Here is a 14,949-nt window from a genome sequence, read left to right on the forward strand (position 1 = left end):
TTCCTTGTGTCAAGCCACTCTTGAACCACAGACAGCGTCAGAAGCGTCTTGCCTGGGCTAAAGAGAAACAGGACTGGACTGCTGGTGAGTGGTCCAAAGTCATGTTCTCTGATGAAAGTAAATTTTGCATTTCCTTTGGAAATCAAAGTCCCAGAGTCTGGAGGAAAAGAAGAGAGGCACTTCATCCACGTTGCTTGAAGTCCAGTGTAAAGTTTCCACAGTCAGTGATGGTTTGGGGTGCCATGTCATCTGCTGGTGTTGGTCCATTGTGTTTTCTGAGGTCCAGGGTCAACGCAGCCACATACCAGGAAGTTTTAGAGCACTTCATGCTTCCTGCAGCTGACCAACTTTTTGGAGATGCAGATTTCATTTTCCAACAGGACTTGGCACCTGCACACAGTGCCAAAGCTACCAGTACCTGGTTGAAGGACCATGGTATCCCTGTTCTTAATTGGCCAGCAAACTCTCCTGACCTTAACCCCATAGAAAATCTATGGGGTATTGTGAAGAAGATGATGCAATACACCAGACCCAACAATTCAGAAGAGCTAAAAGCCACTATTAGAGCAACCTGGGCTATCATAACACCTGAGCAGTGCCACAGACTGATCGACACCATGCCACGCCGCATTGCTGCAGTAATACAGGCCAAAGGAGGCCCAACTAAATACTGAGTGCTGTACATGCTCATACTTTTCATGTTCATACTTTTCAGTTGGCCAACATTTCTATAAATCCTTTGTTTTTATTGGTCTTCAGTAATATTCTAATTTTCTGATATGATGAATTTGAGATTTTCATTTGTTGTCATTTGTAATCATCAAAATTAAACAAAATAAACATCTTAAATATATGAGTTTGTATGTAATGTATGAATATAATATACAAGTTTCACTTTTTAAATGGAATTACTGAAATCAATCTACTTTTTCATGATATTCTAATTTTATGACCAGCACCTGTATGCTCCTACAAACCTAGTCTAAATAATAATATTTATTGAAAACAAAGCTAACATTTTCCTCACATTTCCAGACCTGATACAAGTTATGTTTGTGTCTGATTCAGAAGTGACTGATTGTCTCCATTTCAGTTCTCATCATTTTTTTTAACCATTGATTTCACACAGTCACCTCTTCATTGCCTCTCCAACGCACCGCCGGCTGTGATTGCCTGCAGATCTGGGAAACAGGCACAGGAGCCAAACAAAGCGATTACAGGACTCGAAGCGTTCCTATTGATTGTCCTGGTTGTTTGCCGCCTGACATGAAAGGAAACCCTGAATTGACCCCCTGGCACACTGCCGTCATTCATACCTGCATTTGCTCCAAAGGGTCAATGGCTAAAAATATTTTAAATAGCTGTGATGTATGCAGCAGCTTTCATCTTTTTTTTTTTTATGCAGCTCCCTCTGTGCTTTTCCTTTCTCCCCTAGGTGTTTATGATGAAGATTGTCAGTGGACGGTTCAGGTCAACAGGCTGCAGAAGCTTATCGACCGCCTAGAGCAGAAGGTGGCTTCACCTTTTTATTAAGAATATTTCTTATATTATTCTTCTTACAACTTATTTTGTGTCTTTGTTTGCCTCCAGCGATCTGTTCAATACATTATCTCCTGAAACCGACTCCAAATCATGAGCAGATTCACAACAATTTCAGAGTGTAAAACAGCACCTGCCCACATTATGAACACATACACATATGCTCATAGAGAAGATATAAAGCAGATCAAACTCAAATAGGGTGATTCTGATGAGACCTCGGTGACAAGAAATGGGGGATTGGTTATATACCGTAGAATTAAATATACAGACCAACAAGTTTGAATATTTTTGAAAACTTCATTTATTTCATTTTCTGCAGTCCCTAATAGGTCATTCACAGTTTTAACAAGTGAACGACACATACACTTGTGTAGCTCATATTATTACATATTTTGTTATATTTGTGCAGGAAAATTTTACTCAGTTTCTTTTTGTTCGATTTATTGATATGTTTTGATATAAGATAGGGGGGGTTTAAGAAAGTATGTTTTGTACACATGTTAAAATGTTGAATTGTGAATGACCCCTAAATGATACACATCTCGTATAATTGTAATTGTCAGAGTAACATTTTCAAGCTTTTACTTGTCTTAACAACCATTTTTTAGCTTACAGCTACTAAAATTTTATTCAAAAATACTTTAATAAGTCTAAAAGGAAATAAACGTTGTCTCAACTTATATGGGTTCCCTTAACAAGTTGTAGTAGATTCTTTTGGCTGTAGAATCTTTCCTTGTAGCAGTCTGTCCTACACTTGATAGGAAAAAGCCTTTGACTGAAGAGAACCTGTTTATGTATGACCATGTTAAATTAAATTAAACATTAAAATTTAATGCCAGACCAATACAAAAACATTTTAATAGAGAAATACCGCCCTAAAAGTTGCTATTTTTGAAATATACTTTAAATCTGAATACGGGCCATCATCTTCATCAAGGTTCATTATTATCCATTATGCTGACATCATTACCTTTATTCAAATATCCTCAATGAATAAAACCAGTCATTAACAGGTTTCTGCAAAAAATCTACTGAATCGTTTGAATCTGGTTTGTTGAAGCTGGGAATCATCTAAAAAAAGAAAATGACTACAGGGACCAGGACTAGAAGATAATAAAAAAATCCAGAATAAATGAAAACTAGTTTAAGATATGTGTTTAAAGCTGTAGAATACAATAAAAGAATCATTGATAGTATTGCACATGAAAAACTGATTTAGGATGCCCTCATTTTTTACATGACAATCGAGAGTTGTGCCATTCCATATATGGTGGTATAATACTGTATGTAATTGTGTTGTAATTTTTTTCATTAAAGCAAATTAAAACAGCTTTTTAATAGTGGCTATTTAAGAATATTTTGTATTTCAAATTTAACTTCCTGCTTAAACGTGGTTTTGATAATTATATGTAGTCTAAGTTGTGATCTAAGATTTCCCTCTAAACTTGTACCAATATCTATGTAAAAATGAAAACAAAATGCACATCTGTATGCTGTAACACAGGTAAAGAACTCAATGCCATAAACTTGCTCCTCTCTTGCAGGAGATCCGTATGGAGCCCGTCGAAGAGGAGGTTCTGGAGAGCAAATCGGTTGGTTTGACTTTCATCCTCCTTTCACCAGTCAGGGTCTGTGCTGTGTTTATTTCTCCGCTGTCATGTGGAGGGGTTTTACAGAAGCCGAGGCAAGACTGATAATGACAAGACAGCAGTTGCCATAGAAACAGTAGTGCTTCCCTGCTTTTTTTTTTTTTTTTACTTAGCCTGCCATCATTATTAATCCGTCCATCTATGGTTAATTCGGGTATGAAGGTATGAGGATGTTTGACATGTAGACAGACACCTCAGTTTGAATGGATAATGTTGGTTCTATTTTTTCTGTCTTGATGACTTATCAAAGGGTCAAAACAAGTTATACGCATTATGACTACACAGACATGTAAACAAACAAACACATTTAATCTAGTCTTGAGGCTATGTGCATTGTGACTGCTTTTTCAACTGAGGTAACATCGAACAAGTCTGGGTCTATCGTTACTGCCCATACGTGAAAGCAGATCAATAAAAAAAAAAAAAGCAAATAAAATAGCCTAATATAAAAAAGTGGGTTGCAAGAGGAAAAGCTTTTACACATGTGCTTCCTTTGTGTTCCAGTACATTCTCCTTCAATATGATGTAAATCCTTTATACCACCTTTATTTATAAGATGTATCACATAAAAAGTCATGCAGGTGTCTGGGGGCCTTCACCTTTAGCTTGAACTACCCTTGTTAGATTTGTTTGCCAGGAACTCAGACTAGGAAGACATGATTAAGCCTAATACCCACCTTCTGCCCTATCTGTGCCTGCGTGCTCCACCGCTCTGCTGAAGTCTCTTTGGACTTAAACAGAGCCGACTAAATGCATAAGTTAGCCTGCAGCTGCGAGGGGAAAGTGAATACTTTTATGACGTTACATAAGATGTTAGTAAAGACCTATTTTTTAATGCCCTACTTTAGTAACTCATGACCTAAACAACATTAAAACAATTTTTGTGACTGCAGGCTGTGGGAGGTTTTAAAATCAGTTCCATGCCTCGCTGTGTAGGACACTATATATATATATATATATATATATATATATATATATATATATATATATATATATATATATATATATATATATATATATATATATATATATATATATATATATATATATATATATGTATGTGTTTATATATATACAGGTACAGGGAAGTTGTTTAGAGATCATAGGGAGGCGAATGGGGACAAAAACACAGGATAAGCATGTTAGAGATTCACCTTCCAGCAGGACAACAACCTAAAATAATAATTATAGCCTTTACAGTACTGTTAAGAATAGAGTATATGAATCAAAGTTCAGACTTAAATTTGAAGGAGAATCCATTGAAAGGGTAAGTATTGACAGGGGCAGAGCTAGAGAGAGGAGAAGGGGCACTGGACCCCAACCTAAAATCTGATTGGCCCCCCAGGCGAATGGCACCCCACAGGTGCCATTCGCCCCCCCCCCACGCCTACACACACATCAGGTAAAAGTATGGTAAGTTAGATAAAATACTTCACTTAATTTGAAGTAAAGTTATCAGTGAAGAATGTTACTCAAAAAAACATTTAACTAATTTTGCCATTGAAGATTCACAGTCATCCAGGTCATAGTCATTCCAAAAAAAGTTTAAATAAGTTTTGCTTACCATCCAGGAAGCTTTTTCAATTCAAAATGTCAGAAATAGTGTTGAGTTTGAGGCTTTATAGAAAGGACCAAAAACAAATCCTTGTTTTTGCTTAGAAAACATGCAAATTGAACCGGACAAACGGGTCTGCACCTTTGGAATGGGGGTTGTTTGGGTTTATCTGTTAGCCTGCAATACCTCTCCACAGACGCATGGCCCGACACAGAAGAGCTACCTCCTCGGGACAAGACTCTACAGTACATCTACAAACTATGGACAAAGGACATTCTTTTGAGGACCAAAATGTTTTCAAATTTTGGATAAAGAAGATAGATGGTTAGAGAGGGGTGTGAATCTATGTTAAGGTAGAAAAAAACAACCTTAAACAGAGGGGGCGGATTCAGGTTTCAGCTTTCAAAAACCTACAATGCAGCAATTGAGTTAATCCCTTCCGGCTATCATTGCAGCCCCTTACAGGGGAAGAAAACCTTGCCTGTTCAGCCAGGCCAACAATTCCCTCTAATGACTCCCCCCTTTCAGATACATAGACAGGTATCCGGTATTGCAGGCTAACAAAGACCCCAAACGACCCGCATTCCTAAGGGGCGGACCTGTTCATCCGGTTCAATTTGCATGTTTTTTAAGCCAAAACAAGGCTTAGTTTTTGGTCCTCTCTGTAAACCCATCTAATCTGTCCAGGCTATTTACAACGAAGAATGGGAACAATTTTAAACATCTAGATTTTACAGACAAAGACCTGCACATCCAACTGCTGCAAAAGGTGATCCTACAAAGACTAACTTGGATGTGCTACATACAACAGGAAAACACAGATTTTAGATTTTGTTACCAAAACACCCTCCAAAAACAACCATTGTTTCCCTTCCAGATCTCAATTCTTCACTGCACAACTTTGTGTTGGTTGATCATAATAAATCCTAATAAATGCATTGACTGTTGTGGCAATATGATGTCATGTGCATAAAGTTAAAGGACCTAAGAGTCTATTTACTCTAAGAAATAAGTAATATGCACAGAACGAGTATACTGATGTAAATTAATCCATGGAGATGAAAAGATAATTTCTCATTACTGCCTCAGAGCAGATCTCTGTATGAATGAATCAACGTGTAATTGACTTAACGGTTTGTGTCACTCAAGATAAAATGGTAGCTGAAGAAACCATTAATGACCAGCCTGATGTGTGGCTGTTTATGTGTTTGACAACTTGAGATCGTGTCTGTCTTTCTCCCCAATTAGCCACAGAAATAGGATCCTGAGGGCCTCAGTCCTGGCTGCACACAAACACTGGGTCATTTCATCGACTTTTGCTCCTCTGCAGAAAACACCCCCTCATTAACACACACAGTGTACCTTATTGCCACCCTGCAGACCATTCACTTCCTAATCTCATCTGCAGCCTTCCCTGTCACATTATCAGCCTCAGGAAATGATAAGCAGACTTTCTGCTGTCACGATTAAAACCAAGCTTTTTCTGCTCTTCACACGTCTCAACCAGAGGTTGAGTTTAAACACCCCTTTGCTCTTTCTGTCATGTCAAAATCCACTTCTGTCTATCCTCAGAGTAGTATCTTCTCCACAGATATCCAAATAGGCTGATAATTTAAACGTGCCAGAAGCAAACTGAAGTTTTGAATGTTTGTTGTCTTCACAGCCCATCCTAATAGTCCAAAGGCAGCTGTCGGTGCTGGAGGAGGAGCTGGAGGAGTTTCGACTGGCCCTTAGGCAGTACATTGATTGTGCCTCCGTCCAGACAGGATGCTTACAGTCAGTTTGCTTTACTATCCTTTCTCCTTTGAGGAATTTGGTTTAGGTGTTATTATATACAGTATGTAGCTACTCTGCTGTGAAAAAGTGATCATTTTGTAACATTTATTACAACAAAACAATGGGTTTTAGTGGGATTTTATGTGTATGCCAGCATAACATTGTGATCTTTTCTGGACTGGGGGGAAAAAAATGCAGGACGAAAAGTGAGGTTTTCTCTCTGGTCAGACTGGATGGAATGTGTTAACAACTTAGATTTTCAATTCTTGCAATATTTATATTTGGGTCCAACTAACTGGTAAGGCTCAATGCATGCAGGTCTAAAACATGCATCCATGCATCACAGAATGGATGCATGTTTTAGGGCCCATAATGCAATGCAGCAGCTTGTAATCGACTTGTAACCATTACAAGTCGATTCCATCAGCTTTTTCTAATGCGCTTTTTTAAGTGTTGCATCAGAAAAGCTTGATGGAAATAGCATAAGTAAAAAGAAAATTCCTGCAAAAATGTCTTGTACCACAACAGAATGGACCCAAGTTTTAAAAAATAGAACTCAGGGTGAAGCTTCTCCAGATGGCCTGGGAGTCCATAGTTACTGAAGGAGCACAGAAGAATTGGGTGAACGAACTTCAAAAGTTCATATCAGGGAAAAATATCACTTGGTCCAAACAAATCAGAATCCAATCCAGGTACTGCAATTTCAATAAAGGTCCAGTAATCACAATTCAAATTCATGTAGGCCAAAAAAAAAAACTATTTTGGTCTCATCATCTAAGTGATACTTCTACTAACTTTCAACAACTCTTTTCCTGCCACTCATTCACACTGGAAAAAGTGAAATATAAATACCGGTAGTTGAAATAATTGTATTTCCATTTGATTTAAGCAGGTAAGTAGATCCATCTGCCAATGAAGTTTTGAGTTTTTCCTCTAAAGTAGGAAAATTATATAGACAGCACTTTAAGTTATATAGTGGTGATGTTTTTCTTCTTACTTTAAGTGCAAAATTCTCATTCCACTGGCAGATCATTTTATTTACCAGTTTTTTTTACTTACTTTTAGTTCACTTTTTGCAGTGTGTAAAGGACAGAATTGTAAAGTTTACTTTACAGATACATGTTACTTTGTGTTTGTCTAATATAAACAATCCTTAGTCCACTAAACATGGATAAAGCAGAATGCCCTTTGATTATTTTCTGTCTTCAGGAGAAAAAAAAAACTATACATACGGTTAAATATATTATGAAAACATTGTTTATTTGATTTTAAACAGCAAACTCAGGAATATAATTATATCAAACATATGACAGGTATATAGAAGCAGCATTCAAATTATGAGCTTAATTCTATTCTCATCAAACATAGAACCTGCTGTCGTAGAAATCTTAAATTAATTAAATTTTAATGTTTCGCATGTCAGCATTTTACCATTTTACTGCTGCCTCAGCTAGCATGTGAAATAACCTGTGTGCATAATTCAGTTTATAGAACAAAGAGTAAAAAAATAAATCATCAAATTGACTTAACTATAATTTCAAGCAGCTGATGCTTGATGGTTCACTCTGCAGATCCAAATCTGATATTAAGAAGTGCACTGGTGAAAGATTTAAAGATTTAATGAATGATTTTCTTGTGATTTAATATTTGCAAAAAAGTTTATACATAATAGTAGCTACGTAGAAATTCCCCTATCCGATCTACAGTAAACCTTGGTTAATCAGAAATTCAAAATATCTGTTTACATGGACACTAAATGCAATGATTTGATCATGACATGTACCAAGTGTTTCATCTGGCTGGATCATTTAAGTGTGCGTGGAACTGTTTAATTTTTGAGAAATGTCACACTGACATTGCTTTTGTGCAGTGAGGATTACTTTTACTCCAAAGATCAGAATGGGGGTGTAAATGGACGCCAGTAGGAATGGTGTTCAGCAAAAATCTCCTCTATTTTGCGTAATGAAGGTTATCTCCTATTGGATCAAATCAGGTCAGTATCTTTAATCTGAATATTCACGTTTCCATGAAACATTTCTGATTTGATCAGACCTTCAATCCAATTATTTGTATCCATGCAAACACAGCTACCGTCTTCATCATAGATCTGCACAGCTTAATTAAGAAAACTCAAAATACTCTGATTTAAGGAGTTTAAGTGAGCGTTTTTAAAACTCACTATTATTTTCCAATTGCAGCCAAAAAAAGATGTCTCCTTATTCAATACCATTTGGGCCTGGGAAAATGTTTTACATGTAGTCATTATAGGAGCTGCAATCAAGCTCCAAAATACTCACCAAATGTTAGCAGTAAAATAACACATTTACTAAAGATCTTTTCCACTGGTTTAGCAGTTTGAAAAGGTATCATTCTTGACAGAATTTCAGGATTACTAAATAGTTTCACATCCCGCTGAGAATATTGCATTAGATAATAGCAACATCGAAACACATAACGTAGAGAAAATGTGCTGCAGCGTTGGAATATTTGTCTCGCCTGTCAAGTTTTTTTCTTGTGCTTAAGCTGTGTTTAGCCAAAACATTATGTTTATTCTCCTCTTCTTCTGCCTTAAGACCTTAAATGTTTATCTTTGTTGCATTTTTTTAAACCTCACTCCCTCTTAGGATAACTTGTATCCTCAATTTTTCAATCAAATCAGCAGAGTTGGGGATTTTAAATGATTTTTGATGTTTTGTTGTCTAAATAGTATGTTTTTCAACATATTTCTTTGTTAAATGCAAACTCAGTTACTGAGGAGCTCAAATGTCTGATTCAAATGCATTTATGAACATAGCATCACTGCTTGCACAGACAGATTGTAAAGAGAACAGTTTAGACACAGAGGCTCTGTTGGGGAACATGATGTAGTACACTAATTAGCGACTGCATGACTTGTGCCTTCTCTTTTGTTTTGTACTCGACAGCATCGCAGTTCAGCGGCTGGCAAATGAATCACGCTTCATTCTCTATGAATTCTGGGAGCACAACAACGTGTGGAAGAAGTGAGTATCTTAATGTGTGCATGGACCATGTGCGTCCGAGTTAACACACTCAGGATCATTTCATATTAACTCTTCATTATCTCTTTCATTCTGCATGGACCCATTATCAAGTTCCCATTATGAGGGTTTGGTTAATGCTTGAACTTTGATGAACCTGATGGGGAAAGAAACTCAGAGTGGAAACATGCACCAGAGGAATTAAAAGGGAAATACTTCTCTTCCTTATCTTTTTATTGTTCTACCTTGGGGTCTTTTTTAACAGTGCTCTCCACATTTACTGTATAAATATGATTAACAATGTATTTTTTTTAATAAATTTTCACTCATATTTAGTTTCAGTTAAAATATTCCCTGTACATTTTAAAACAGTGCTATATTTTTGGAGTATATTTATTAAAGATGGTAAAATAAAAAATTCAATGTAACTTAATATCAGCAATGATGGTGAAGATGTTCAAAAAGCGTAACAGTAATTTCACCTTTTAGTCCATGAGCACAATTTCACTCTTAAAATTTGGTTTATATTATATTTTTTATTTATATTCTTATAACAATGACACGCAAATAAGCCAGCTATGGATTATTAAGAAAACTATTTAACATGTGTGTGACATTGTGCTGCACTTTATACATAAATATAAAGAACTTTACAATTCTTGCGAACATGATAGTCTTCAAACCCATTAATGTTGATATGGGTGATGATGTTCCCAAAGCCCTTGGTATCTGTTTTTGACCCTGTCCAAAGCATTGTTTTTATTGAACGTCTTATTTTAAAATGTTTTCATTTTATGGTGTAACAAAGGAACTAGGGGAAAAATATTATTTCTTTATTTTGTTACACATACAGCATATTAATCTCATTGCACCCCACCACTAGTTAGAACTGAAGCAGCTTCTTGGATGAGAGGCGAAACGTCTATTAGAAAACTTCATGTCCAGTTGCAAACTGAACTTTTCAACCCTGTGAATAAAAACCTAATTTATTTTGTTTAAACCGACAACTTAATATGTTTTATTATTTAGTTGTTAAAAAAATCTTATTCAAATGAAGGTAATGCATAGAAATAAATTAAATAGACTCCTTTTAATTACATCTCCTTGAACCCTGGTCAGCCTCAGCAGATGGTGGCCCAACCTGAGCTTGAATTTGATGGAGGTTTGTTCCTGTTAAAGGGGAGTTTTTCCTCTCCACTGTCGCCACATGCATGCTTTGTGTGAGGGATTGCTGAAGAGGCAATGATTTGATGCAATCAGCTGGTTTTCCTTAAATAGAAATCACATAACCATTCTGATTGTATGATGTGGTTGAACTGTCTCTGTAGATTTCCTTGAGATGACGTGTGATGAATTGGTGCTATGTAAATAAACTGAATGAAACAGAATTTAACAGGCTCATTATAGCCACTGTCTTTCATTTAAACCCTGCTAATTTGTGTCTTTGATCGGTTCATCCTCCTGTCCAATAAAACTAAAACCTCCTAATCAAGGTTTAATTGTTAAACCAGGAAGATTTATACTGCTGAAAAATGCTTATAATAAAGCGTGTTATATGAGGAAACAGAGAAGCTTTGACAAACGAATGACTCATTATACACAAACAGCGGTCATCTGTTCATACTCTACAATCTATTCTCTGTTTTATAGCCACCTACAGACTAACTACAGTAAAACCTTTCAGAGGGCAAACGTAGACTTCCTGGAAACTCCCGAGTCCACCACCACCATGCTTGTTCCTGGTAAGTCAACGGCCACATCCCTCATGCCTGCAGAACTTTCTAAAAGTACTAAGCTGTAATAACAGTTTCCAAAATGCTCCTGTTATTTGGTGCAGCATGCTTTGCTCAGGATTTACTGGACAATAACATATGACTGTGTGAGAAATCTACATTTTCTAAGAGGTTTATCATTTGTGTCTCACCTGCAGCTTCTTGGTGGGTCCTCAACAATAACTGAAAGCTTCACAGCACCAAGCAACATCATCACTGATGGGTGTGAGGCACAAACAGACACCTGTCATCACATCGCCATCCCACAGAAACACCTCACGCTCCTTAAAGCAGCAGTACTTGTGACCCATGGTGATTTCTATATATGACTTTCCATGTTCCTACAGAGTTCAGTGGTAGCTCCAGTAGCTCACGTTTGTGTGTATAAAAAGTTCCTTAACCCCAAAAGCTATGAGCCCATCAGTAACCGATCTGGGGTCTGAATTGTCACCTGGATCGTATTGTGTTTGTTTCTTAGATGTCTTTTTGAGGACATTGGACCAGTTATTTCTAGTTGTAGGATTATATTTTATAATTAGGTTTAGCTTGAATAAGACTTTGAGTTGTTCTGATTAACATTGTTGTTTTCATTATATGAGTGCCCTGATTAAAATCAAACCTTGAATGAATGTGAAAGAGAAATTACATGAAGCACTTAGAAATACATTGTCAATTGTAGCAGCTCCAGGAAGCTCATTAAACCATATTTCTGTAGTTTCTATCTTTAGTGTGTTGAACTGAGACAAGGACTAAAATAAAGATGATATTGTTGTGTATGCTGTTTACATTCTTTGGGGTTTTGTTTTATGCTGCACCTACAACACAAGGTTTTTCTCACATTTCAAGTTTAATTGCTTTTAAATAATATTTCATTTGTTTATCTTTTCAGGTTTTCCCAAAATCTTATATGATGTATGGTTTACAATTGTAACAAACAGTCTTGATTTCCTTAAACCATGTTGATCGAGTCAATATTACTACTACTTTACTCAGTGTACTGCATACACCTGAATTTTTTTTCCAATCGTAGAAAGAGGCATGAATTTGTATTCAGTCTTTCACTAAACTTTCATCAGGTTCAGGGTATATCTTTTCCAGCCTAATGGCTAATTCCTCTGTGCTAAATAAACAGAGGTGGGGGGTCGAGTCATATGAATTAGACTCGAGTCAAACACAAGTCATTAATTGTGTTACTTTCAACTTGACTTAAAAAAAAAAAAAAACTCAAACATGTTTGACTTGACTTGGACTTTTAAACCAATGACTTAGGTCTTGAATTGGACTCAAACCTATTATCCAGATATTTGACCAAAATCTAAAGTTTAAAACACTTGTTTGTATAAGAAGGGTGCGTTATTAATCAGTATCTTTCAACATGTGGACAGATGTGCGTATAAGTTGCAGCACAACCACTCAAATTAACTAGATTTAAAAAAAAAGATATAAGTATGCTTCCAAGTGTAACTGTTTTGGGGTAAATAATCTTTAAAGCACACAACAAAAAATGAGATGCGATATGCAACACATGCAAGAAGAAAGTCACAGACAGAGACCGAAACAGCTGAAGTTGCATCATTAAGGGTGGGTGGTACTTTTGTTTTGTGGTGATCAGATTGCTGATTGTAGCAAATTTCTTCCCATTAGCAAAAGTTCAGTTGTTTTACTTTCATCACATTAAGATAAATATGGATTATATTTAACATATAATTGAACTTAGTTTAAAAAAACAACTCCTGAAATGACTTGAAAGTTTAAAGTTTGAGCCTTGGGATTCGACTTAAGACTTGTTTTTGCCTTGATTGACTTTGATGAGATTTGAGAATAAACAATGAGGCTAACTTGGTCCTACCACTGCAAATAACTTAAACTAATTTGAATAAGATAGAGAATCTTTGTGAATGCCTATTTTCAGGTCTTGCCATCAATATTTAATGGTGTGCACTTTGATTAGGACAGTACCTCATGAATGTTCTCTGATCCAAACAAACATAACACAGAAGGTAAACTTTGGTCAGTCTGAAGTCTTATCTCTCATATCTACTCAGGTTTTACCCTCTCTGTCTTCCTATTTACTCTGATTGATTAACCTGTTCCTGCTGACAAGAAGCATCCCCACAGAATAATGCAGCCACCACCATGTGGTGGTCTGCGGGGCATCCTTGATAGCTCTACAGCTTTAATTTCTTACATCAGTAATTTTGTTTGGTATACACTCTTTGTATACAAAATGACAATAAAAGTCTGCAAATATCCGGTCTGTAAAATACATCAAACTCCTCCATCCTTCTCTTTCCCCTCACTCTGCCTCCATATTTGCCCCCAGTCTTGTAACTTCCTGTACTGACTATTGCAGCTCCCTTTTCTTTGGCCTCCCACAAACAATATCAATCTTCAGCTGGTCCACAACTCAGCTGCTTGAATTGTTATGGGAACATCTTCATTCATTGTTTTAGAGAACGTTGCTGGCTCCCACTCAAATTCAGATTTCAATTCAAAATTATTTTATTCATACTCAAGGTCATCAACCTCACTCTCCCCTTACTCATCTGATCTCCTTCATGTCACCTCCTCCTAATGCTCCCTCCAATCTTCTCAATCCATCTCTCTGTTCCCTTTTTTTTGCCTCTTTACCTCTGGGAGTAGTTTACTCTCACTGTTCTTCCAGACTCTGGAACTCTCTCCCATCAAACATTAATATTGACACTCTTTAACTGTTTAAATCCAGATTTAAAAAAACACTTTACAGTCTTCAAGACTGTCCATTCTCTGTTATTTAAATTTTTATTGCTGTGTGATGCAATTATCTTTGTTTTAATCTTCATTTTAGAGGCTTGAGGGGTTTTTGAAGAGCAAAAAGTTGCATTTTTTGTATGATCTGAACAAAGGACCTCAATCTACATGTTATATTTTCCTTAAATGGCTTTTAGCAAATTTCAAATTGGGTTTTCTATATTTGGATCACCTTCAAGGAAACTGGTTTCTCTAGTACAAGACTAATAGTTATCCCAACCACAGATCCTCTCACCTGACCTGTTTATCTTTATAAACCTCTAACATCAATCTTTCAATAACGCTCTCCTTGCCACTCCTTTCAGCTTTTTTTTGGTTTTGGTAAGTCTTAAGTTGTGCCATACTGCCATTCAGAAAGTCAACTCAACAGTCGAAAAGATACTTTAACTTCATCCCTGTCCTGTCTGGATTTTCCTTGGTACTGTTTTAATTAAATTGTTTAATTCTGAAGGATATTTGTTGCAAATGATTTTACTTAGGATAACTATAGTCTCAGCAGACAGTTGGCAGGATTTTCAAATCTAACCATAGTTGATCAGGTTAAGGCATTGTAGTAATTTTTCTGAAGATTTATGTCAGTAATATTAGAAAACAGCTCCACTGTTTGGAAATTCAGCAGTACTGCAACTTTTGAAGGGGGGCTGCATTTTATTGACATAATGAGGCCACTTCTCACAGATGTTTCCCTTCACACTAGTTAAACTTTTATCTAAGTTGCCAAAATAAAAAGTAGATTTAAAGGATCTTCTACCTGCCACAGGCCATGTCTTATACAATATCAGTCTAGTAGTAAGAAAATCTAGTTATGACAGTACCATTGGGATTTAATGTAGGGAAACGGCAGGTTATTTTTATACAGTCAATGT

General features: G+C 36.4%; 1 protein-coding gene across 1 annotated transcript in view; it reads left to right on the forward strand.

Annotated features, from left to right (window-relative positions):
* The window catches only part of necab1 (N-terminal EF-hand calcium binding protein 1), a 54,392-nt gene extending 42,323 nt beyond the window's left edge, over nucleotides 1-12,069 (forward strand). The window contains exons 8-13 of the mRNA XM_038304053.1: nucleotides 1,436-1,512; nucleotides 3,087-3,134; nucleotides 6,410-6,522; nucleotides 9,447-9,524; nucleotides 11,172-11,263; nucleotides 11,452-12,069. Of these exons, the coding sequence (XP_038159981.1) occupies nucleotides 1,436-1,512; nucleotides 3,087-3,134; nucleotides 6,410-6,522; nucleotides 9,447-9,524; nucleotides 11,172-11,263; nucleotides 11,452-11,480 (437 nt within the window). The 3' untranslated portion in view covers nucleotides 11,481-12,069. The remainder of the gene's footprint in view (nucleotides 1-1,435; nucleotides 1,513-3,086; nucleotides 3,135-6,409; nucleotides 6,523-9,446; nucleotides 9,525-11,171; nucleotides 11,264-11,451) is intronic.
* The last annotated feature ends 2,880 nt before the right edge of the window (nucleotides 12,070-14,949 follow it).

Source organism: Cyprinodon tularosa, unplaced genomic scaffold, assembly GCF_016077235.1.
Source record: "Cyprinodon tularosa strain WSP-4 unplaced genomic scaffold, ASM1607723v1 ctg525, whole genome shotgun sequence".
NCBI classification, from domain to species: Eukaryota; Metazoa; Chordata; class Actinopteri; order Cyprinodontiformes; family Cyprinodontidae; genus Cyprinodon; species Cyprinodon tularosa.